Source organism: Triticum aestivum, chromosome 2D, assembly GCF_018294505.1.
Source record: "Triticum aestivum cultivar Chinese Spring chromosome 2D, IWGSC CS RefSeq v2.1, whole genome shotgun sequence".
Lineage (NCBI taxonomy): Eukaryota > Viridiplantae > Streptophyta > Magnoliopsida > Poales > Poaceae > Triticum > Triticum aestivum.
Window position 1 is genome coordinate 190655560 of NC_057799.1, and position 8962 is coordinate 190664521.

General features: G+C 46.1%; 2 protein-coding genes across 2 annotated transcripts; one reads left to right on the top strand and one right to left on the bottom strand.

The window, feature by feature from the left end:
- Positions 1–1961: 1961 nt before the first annotated feature.
- Positions 1962–6985, top strand: LOC123052489 (54S ribosomal protein L24, mitochondrial). Its single transcript, XM_044475681.1, has 3 exons — positions 1962–2311; positions 5607–6071; positions 6632–6985. Exons 1-2 carry the CDS (start codon positions 1977–1979, stop codon positions 6043–6045), a joined length of 774 nt encoding a protein of 257 aa, XP_044331616.1. The 5' UTR covers positions 1962–1976; the 3' UTR covers positions 6046–6071; positions 6632–6985.
- A 578-nt stretch (positions 6986–7563) lies between these two features.
- On the bottom strand, positions 7564–8617 carry LOC123052491 (oxygen-evolving enhancer protein 3, chloroplastic). The gene is made up of 3 exons (XM_044475682.1): positions 8294–8617; positions 7884–8182; positions 7564–7778 (listed from the first exon to the last, which is right to left on the bottom strand). Exons 1-3 carry the CDS (start codon positions 8538–8540, stop codon positions 7680–7682), a joined length of 645 nt encoding a protein of 214 aa, XP_044331617.1. The 5' UTR covers positions 8541–8617; the 3' UTR covers positions 7564–7679.
- Between the last annotated feature and the right edge of the window lie 345 nt (positions 8618–8962).

Genomic DNA, 8962 nt, shown 5'->3' on the forward strand with positions numbered 1-8962 from the left:
CGGGAGGAAGTCTTCTATCTTGTATCTTCATGGCCCATCAGTCCGGCCCACGTCACACAGGTCGGGCGCCCGAGGAACCCTTAATCCAGGACTCCCTCACTGGGGCCTATTCCCTCCTTTGTGCGAGCATCCAACTACCAAATTGCCGCCGTTTCGGCTCCCAAACTCCATCCCCGCACTCTTCATGGTCGTGCCCCATGAGACCACAGACTTGACAAAAATACGGGATCTTTTCATACTTGACTGGCAGAAACTTGCGACCTTCACCCGTGACGTTCAGTGGAGTAACTCTGTTGAGTGGTTTAGCCACTAACACACGAGCCCGAACCCTAACATAATCCCCTTCATAATAAAGCTTCGATGGTACAAAAATTTCCTTCACCCGACCAATGCGATGGGCTAGCTGATCCACCACGCTGACATCTTGATACATATCTGGATACCATGAATCTGTGCCCAAACATATAGACCATTGAAAATCACAGAAGATGGATCTACTTTGCCATCATAGTCTTCTCTCAGTAGCCCCAGGGGGAGGCTGCTGAGAGAAGACTATGATGGCAAAACAAATAAGGCATACTTTTTTACAAGGTGGTGCGTCGTTTTTAGGAGTAAATTCGTGCGTCGTGCTCCCCTCGGCCTAAAATGCTCCCCTCGGCCTAAAATGAACAAGGGAAAAGCTTACCTTCAGCCGACTGATGCACGCGCGAGCGTCCACCGCTTGCGTAGCCATCAGATCAATCCTGATCAAACGGCCACGCTGGCCACAAGTCAGCCCCGCACGGCCAGTCTTTTTTCTTGTAATAAGGATCTTGTTTCAGTAGATTTCTGCAACACATGACTAGTTTCAGAAAGAAAGAAAAAACGATTTAGTGCTGAAGTTTTTTTTCTGCAACTAGGGTCTTGTTTCAAAAGATTTCTGCAACATATCTTTTGTTTCAGAAAGAAAAGAAATTTTTCGGTTGTGAACGAAAGTGCTCGGTGAACAGTAAAATCGAAAAAAAATCGAAAAAAATTCAAAAAATTCCAATTTTTTTGAGAGAAACATTAACAAAAGTTCTAAGTGCCTGCAAAAATCATCATGAAATCACATTCCTGTAAGGCGTGGCAAAAAAAAACAAATTCAGTGCTTCAAAATGCTTTTGAAAGTAGCTTTTTTATAGTACTGTTTTTGTTTTTTTTTGCCATGCCTTCTAGGAATGTGATTTCATGACGAATTTTTGCAAGCACTTAGAACTTTTGTCAATGTTTCTCCCAAAAAATTTTGGATTTTTTGAATTTTTTTTATTTAGTTTTGATTTTACTGTTCACCCGAGCTCATTTGAGCTCGGGTGCAGAAACTCCGCGTCCCGTTGTGAAGGGCTTTTTCTGCAACAAGGGTCTTGTTTCAGAAACATAGCCCGAGTTGCAGCGCCGCAGGAGCGCCCAACGTTACAGTGAGTGGCAAGACATTGCAACATGAGGCATGTTTCAGAAACATAGATTTGGTTGCAGAAAACGCCGAAGAAGCGCCGAGCGTGAGAGGTCGTTGCCGTCGTGCTCGATTGGAGCTAGCAGCTGCTCGTGGGGCTGAGACGGAGGAGGAGGAGCAACTCCGGCGAGCACGACAAAGGACTAGTTCCCCTAGCGCGCCGGCGGTAGCGATTTTGCGGTGGTGGGGGTTGGCGCAGCGCTGGGCGCAGCTGTGTCAGGACGTCGGATAGGGAAATATGTTTTTGAAACTGAGCGGTTGTTGCAGGAAGTAAGAAGGTGGTCACACGCGTGGTGGTTAGATCTGATAGTAGTCAGAGCGCTGATCCTACGGAGCTCCATGCGGCGGATGTTTCTAATACATCCGCCGGCGGACACGTAGGGGCTCCCAATGAACAAGGCATTTTTTTTAGAACTACGAACAAGGCATCTTGTGTATGGGCCTCGCCTTGTGGACTCGTTCAGACAATGGGCCGTGTGGTCTGGCCCAAAATACTGCGTCTCACATGCCGGAAGATCTCACGGAGCCAAACCACACCCGCACCAGAGTCGCCCCCACCACGCACGGGAAAACCTCGCAGGCAACCGGCCTCCGCCGCCGCCGCCGCCGCCATCGAAGCATCAGAAACAGCCAGAGTAAGATGTCGTTCCGGGCGCGGGAGATTTACAAGAAGGTGGTGCGCCGCGTGGGCGGGGAGGGGAAGCTGCCGGCGGAGGTGATGGACACGGTGAAGAACATACTCCCGAATAGCAAGGTCGTCATGGGCCGGGCCAAGCGCGGCATCTTCGCCGGCCGCCACATCCAGTTCGGCAACAAGGTCTCAGAGGACGGCGGCAACAAGTATGCAAATTCTCCCCCGCCTCTTCCCTCGTGCAATCTCTTCTGATCCATGCGCGCAGATATTCCGAACTGTAATGCATATGCTCAGTCGTTGGAATGGGGAAAATGACGCGTTTGACGTTTCTTGAGATCATTTCGATTTGAGTGGGGTGGGGGAGGGGACGTGACGAGTCTTGCTTATCTTGTTTGGGAATTTGAGTTGCGAAATGCTGCTATTGTTAGTTCATGTTTAAAATTATTGACTTGGATTCTAAGTTTTCGTAGAAAATGCCACAAATCACCATGAAGAATGGAGGAAATACTGATGAGGGGGTTGTGAGACGAAAGGGAGAGGTGTAGTGAGGCCACACCCTGTATATATCTGCCCTGATTATGCCATAATAATCATATGCAGGGACGGAGCCAGAAAATAAATAGGGGGGGGGGGGGGGGGGTCTACAACTAAAGCATCAAAATCATGGTAAACATTATTATTTTTGCACGAAAGGAATCATATCATAAGGTGTAGATGGTTAAATTCTACTCCCTCTGTAAACTAATATAAGACGTTTTAGACCACTAAGTAGTGATCTATATTAGTTTACAGAGGTAGTACTAATTGTTCTGTAATAAGGATTAATATTACATATTTGTTAGGACTGTTCTCTTCGATAGCTTGCACACTGGTTGCATTTGCATTAGCATCTCATTCACATGGCTGAGGGCTTTGGACCAATTGGCTTGAATTTTTTATGAATTGATCCAGCTATCTATATCTTCATGTCCACACAAGCACAAATCGCCAATTGGAAATTTCCTATTATTGTTTTGATGCCTGTAATTTCAACAGTTATACTTGTATATTTCTCAAGGCACAAATTAATCTAATGTTTGGAGTAAATTCAGCCCTGAGTAAACTCACCTTCTTCTATGCCTCATCGTCGCTCATGTAGACCGTGTGGCCAGCCGGCCCTTTCTCCTTCTGGTCTGCGATCGATCAGAATCGGCCTGATCGAAACTGCCCTCGTTGATAGGAGGAGGCGCGTCGTCGTGTTGAATGGCAGCAGCACATAAACGAAACGATCTCACTGTGATGCTAATTGTGTGACTTTAGGGGTACGTGACTTATGCTAGGTTTCCAAGTCCATGGCCTTTTTTCTTCTGATGGTGAGCTTCGGCTTGGTTTTTTTGGGCCTTTTGGCCTGCTATCTGATTTAGAATCTGCTATAGGTAGGATAGCTGAGGGCCTGTCAAGTACGTTTATGTTGCATTAGTGCTACAGGTGGGGTGGGGGGGGGGGGATTAGGCGTGAGAGATGCTAGATTAGCTAGATACCTAATCGCTATCAATGGTGGGAAAATACGTCAGGGGGGTTTCGCCCCCCCTTGGATCCGTCCCTGATCATATATTAGATTGTTCACCTGTGTAATTGATTTAGTTTCTTAATCAGCACCGACTTGAGAATTGGATGAGCTGAGGATCAAATCAGGTCTTGTTGGGATTCACTCCATTTTGTACTGGCTTTGATAGTTTGCATCAGAACGAGATGCATGCAATTCTTTGATGATTGGAATGTCAAGAGTGTAGAAGATTAGGCAGACTTTTTATGATGTAACACCACACATTATGGTAACACTAGAGTTATATAATTGTCTGCCTTTTATTTGGCTCGGAGAGCAGCAAGGAGAGAGGGGATGCTCAGCCCCAAGCAACAAATAGACTATGGTGGATCGTACGGGTTGATAGCTGCCAATCCCTTGGCACCAGCCAAAGCGCAGGTTCTGGTTTCCTCCAGAATAGTTTGGATAAGATGAGTAGCGGAGGGGCGCGCGTTGTCGAAAGTACAGGCGTTCCTGTGCTTCCACAGATGCCATTTGACAAGGACTCCGAGCGAGGCCACACCTTCACGCAGAGAAGTTGGAGATGCAGCCTAGAGTCCCACCAGTCATAGAAGCTCTCATCACTCACAGGCAAGACCGAGGGAAACCTGCAGGCGGTGTACGCCCCATGCCGAACACTATTAGGTCATGAAAACAGAGAAAGGGAGCCCCTTCGTACTCATCAGTGTTATTTCTCAGAAAGCTGGTCAGGGAAATTAGCATGCTGTTTACTTGCAAAAGCTATGCTATGCCACACTATTTTGTTCTGTAGCGATAATGACAAATTCAATCAAAGTTCAGTCATATTTAAAATGTGTGAAACAGAAATCGTATAATCTTGCAAAACCTCATTTATCTCCTTCCCGACCTTGCCACCAGGCCCAACACCGTGTTAAACTGTTAGTATGGCCTCATGATTCATTTGGTCCTTCATGATCCAATGTTATTAACTTCACACACCTGTTTTTTGGAAGGAGAACAGTAACTCGTCTTATTCTTGATATATAAATCCAATTGTTCCTGGCAGGTACTTATTTTGTTGAAAAACTTGCAAACAAGTGTTTGCACATCTTATCATTGAGAGGAGAAGCAAAATAGTTACACTAGTTGGGCAACAAACGCCAAGTCATAGACAGACAACACACATAACATAAACACCCTAACTACTCATGGCAGTCATGCAGCCGGTAGTTTAAAAGCCCATCGCCACCACTCGGCCTTCTTGATTCCATTGGGCACTCTCAGGGTGTCCTTGCTCACCCCTTGGCCCCTTGGAACACCCTGCTGTTCCGTTCACACCAGATGGACCAAACCTTCAGGATGACCATGAAGTTGAAATCCTCTCTTCTAGCTTGGGGGTGCTTGTACATGGTCAGCCACCGTCTCAGGTGGGGTGGCGGAAGTGCGACCTGCCCAGCAGAGGATAAGGCCCCAAAGGTCTGTTGTCCACGAGCAGCTGATTGAGAGATGTTCCGCAGACTCTGATTCCTGTGAGCAGATACTTTTCTTGATGGTGTTTACTTGATTCAACTATCATGTGGACTAACTCTTAGTTGGTTGATGAACTAAAGCACCGAACCACATTAATTCAGGAACTCCGTGACCTCTGGCCAGTGCAAAGCTGCTAATGATGACTGATCATCCTTGTAACCTTTTGGTTTGCAGCTTTTCATCTTGTCTGTAGCATCACAGTAGTACTAGCCTACTAGGAGCTGCATTCTTGGATATCTTTAACAAAAGTGATAGTGTTACCATTTATTTTGGATGTCTAATTACGTGCTAGACAACCCAGAAATATCCTGGCAGCTTGCAAATTTGAAACACTGCCTGCTAATTATTTTACCATGTGGCTCAAGCCTTTCTTAAGAATCTCCCTACCTCCTTCCGATCTTTGTATATTGAGCACCTTTTTCTTACGGAGCATTTTCTTTGTTCAGGTCAAGGCGAAACTGGAAGCCAAACGTTCAGGAGAAACGTCTTTTCAGTTATATTCATGACAGACACATTAGAGTCAAAGTAACCACTCATGCACTACGGTGCATTGACAAAGCTGGCGGGATCGATGAATACCTCCTGAAGACACCTTACAACAAAATGGATACTGAGATGGGAATAGCCTGGAAGGCAAAGATTGAGAAGATGTATTCAGAGCTAGCTGGGATGGAAGTTGGCTTCTTCCCTCCCAAGGAAGAGGCTAAGATAGAGCAGGGTTTCGAGGAGGTTCGATCGGCCAAGAGAGAGTTCCGCAGCGAATCAAGAAGGGCTTTGGGTGTGGCAAAGCAGAGTCAGCTAGAAGCAACTAAAGCTGATGATGACGAAACAACTGAAGTCGTGGATACAAATGAAGAGGTGTCTGATGTCGCAGAGAAGTCTTAGCTTGGACCTGCGTGCCATTGTTAATGGTAAATGTGTTTCTGTAGCTTTTGTTTCAGGAATAATCATCATCCCTTTGTTGAACTTTACTTTATCCGCCAAATATGCTAACTGTTAGATATTGAAGACTTTGTTGGCATATCGGTGATAAATGACTTGCACAGTTCCACTCTGTTATACCTGAAAGTTTGAAATATGTTACTAGGAAAAGGATGCACAGTTGTTTTTATTTAATTTATTTATATTTGACTCATTATTGGTCCATTTGAATCCTCTCCTTGTCATGGCAGACTGAAGTACTTTTAGGATATGCATTGTCTTGATGTCATCTTTCTCTTGTGATGTCAAGTCACATAAGGGCAAAAAATTGTCTGCATAGGTGTTACAACGAATGTTAAATGTCATTTCCTTCATGCATTTTTTTGTATTGGGTACCTGGGTCTAATTATCTGATTTTCCATAAGACCATCATAAGAAATACTACATGTTGCACTTATTCACATACGACTACAACTTAAAAAATCAATTTCAGATGGGCCATTTTCTTGCCCAAAGTTACGTTAGAACTGAGATACTCCTTTTCTTGCAGATAAAAAAGGAAGAGAAATATTGATGTCCTTGCAAAACAATGGAAGGTTTTCATTTCATATAAACAGGGGAGAATATCTTGCAAGTCAAATGACCCCTTTTTCTCAGAACACTGCAGTGTATCTTAGGCCTAACTGTCAAGGCTACCATCTACCCGGAGCACATCTCGGTGTTGCAATGACTTGTTAATTTCGTGGAAGTTTTGTACAAGCACTGAATTCTTAAGTGTCAGGATTGAGGTGTTCTCTTCTCAAGTCTTTCTAGCCCATTCAACTGAAATGTCGAAATAATATATTCCTGACAGGATAAACACTTATCAGCTGGAGTTGTAGCATTTGGTAGCTGATTTCTGTTACTCCCTCCGTTCCAAAATATTTGTCTTTCTAAAGATTTCAACAAGTGAAATATGTCTATATACATCTGTATGTGATAGTCCATTTGAAATCTCTAAAAAGACAAATATTTAGGAACGGAGGGAGTACATCTCAAATACTTGGCACGTCATTGCTGTCATTGGTTTGGAACTTGTAGCCCTCTTTTGGAGATGTTGGTAGCTGTGGTTTTAGATGTAAGCCTGGTACTATGTTTAGCTGGTCTTTGCTGTTCCCGTTGATCTAGCAGTTTGGGATATGTCCCAGATGACTAGGCTGATGCTTGTATGAACTTCTATATGGTCTTCTTAACGGAAATCATGCGGAAACCAGTCCCAAAGGAAAAAGACCTTGGCATGGTGTTTACTTAGCACTGAGTGGGAATTAATATTAATAACTAAAAAATCAAAAGAAGATTTGGATGAATTATTCAGTTGGACTAAACTCATGGCTGTTGGGCTCTAACTGTAAGTTACTATTCGGATCTGTGTGGAGTTTGTCTTAATGTTTACTCTTCATATGACTGAATCTGCTTGTGATTTCACCTGTGAAAGACTCAATATAGAATCATACTTAGTGCTTGTTGACATATTATCAACAGGGAAGTTACATTGCCGGCTTCCAAATATGAACAAACATAAAAGGCCTGAAAGCAACACGGCCATTATGCGGATCCATCTAGCCTAGCTTGGCGAGGACATCGCCAAGAACGGTCTTGGTCTCTCCGTAGTACTTCTCGGCCTCGGTGGGGCTCTTGATCTTGGCTGCATGGTCAAGCTGCAAGAAAGAAAAACCTGTTAGTCCTGCGATTCTTCTTCTTGTGAAAATGTTCAGGTTTGATGCAGCAAGGTAGCTGAAACTGCGAGATGGTAGGTTTCTTACCCCGTCGAGGGTGGCGAAGAGCTTGCCGGTGAGGTCCTTGAGGTCCTTCTTTTCCTCCTTGGTGGTCTTGGAGGAGATGACGGTCTTGAGGTCGTAGCGCAGGTAGGAGGCCCTCAGGCGGAGGTCGTTCATGACGTACGGCCATTGCTTCTTGTCGATGAGCGGCTTGAGGTTGAGGATGTCCTGGGCCGACTCCTTGGCCCGGACCGCCGCCTCCGCCGGTGGCAGCGGCTGCAGGTAGAACCGGTTCTTCAGGGGCAGGTCGAAGTCCCTTGCCTCGTCGGAGTTGTCCGTTCCGGCTGAACACACACCCAAATCATTCCATCAGATCAGCCGTAAAATCATTATATAGTAGTCTACTAAAGCGAGTACAGTATAGTGATGATGTACGAGCAGCTGGAGGCACTCACGGAGTCCACCGGAGAGCGGCGGCGGCGGGCCAACCTTGATGGCCGCGACGGTGCCGGCGTGCACCACCTGAGCGAACGCGCTGCCGACGACTCCGCTGGCCATGAGGCCAAGGACCGCGCGGCGGCCGGCGGCCTCCGCCTCCGCCGACGACGCCCTCACGATGAACCTGCTGGCGCGCCTGCCGGCCGGGCCTGGGAGACGCACGCCCTGCGACAGGCCGGTCATGGACGCCATGGTTTGCGCCATCTCAAGCTTTGCTTCTCTCTTCTCTTCTTGCTCTGTGTTTCTCTCTTATCCCTCTTGAGAAGCTAGCGATCTCTCGATCCACTGGCAAAAATATATGAGGAGGACGTGTAACGTGTCGCTGTCCTTTGCGGCGCGAAACCTTATCTGACTGGATAAGTTCGCGGCCAATGCGCGCGCGCCGTGTGGCACGGGCTTGTGGCATGCTGCATCGCCTGACCTCCATTTGGATTGCGCCCTGGCCAATGGTTGGGCTTCAGTTGGCCAGTAAGATTTCCTTGTTTTGTCACTTTGTTATATCTGGATAATTTCTTTTCCCAGCAAACACCATGACGATTTCTTTACCAGCATAGCATTTGAATTTTCACTTCACATGCACTGCATTAATCATCGCCATGGATTATACTAGCCCATTAGTGTAACCC

Coding starts and splice junctions, on each gene's coding strand:
- LOC123052489 (XM_044475681.1), top strand. CDS start 1,977: ATGCCGGAAGATCTCACGGAGCCAAACCACACCCGCACCAGAGTCGCC. Junction 2,312..5,606: donor TCAGAGGACGGCGGCAACAA/GTATGCAAATTC, acceptor TTCTTTGTTCAG/GTCAAGGCGAAACTGGAAGC.
- LOC123052491 (XM_044475682.1), bottom strand. CDS start 8,540: ATGGCGCAAACCATGGCGTCCATGACCGGCCTGTCGCAGGGCGTGCGT. Junction 8,183..8,293: donor GCCGCTCTCCGGTGGACTCC/GTGAGTGCCTCC, acceptor GTGTGTGTTCAG/CCGGAACGGACAACTCCGAC. Junction 7,779..7,883: donor TCTTCGCCACCCTCGACGGG/GTAAGAAACCTA, acceptor TCTTTCTTGCAG/CTTGACCATGCAGCCAAGAT.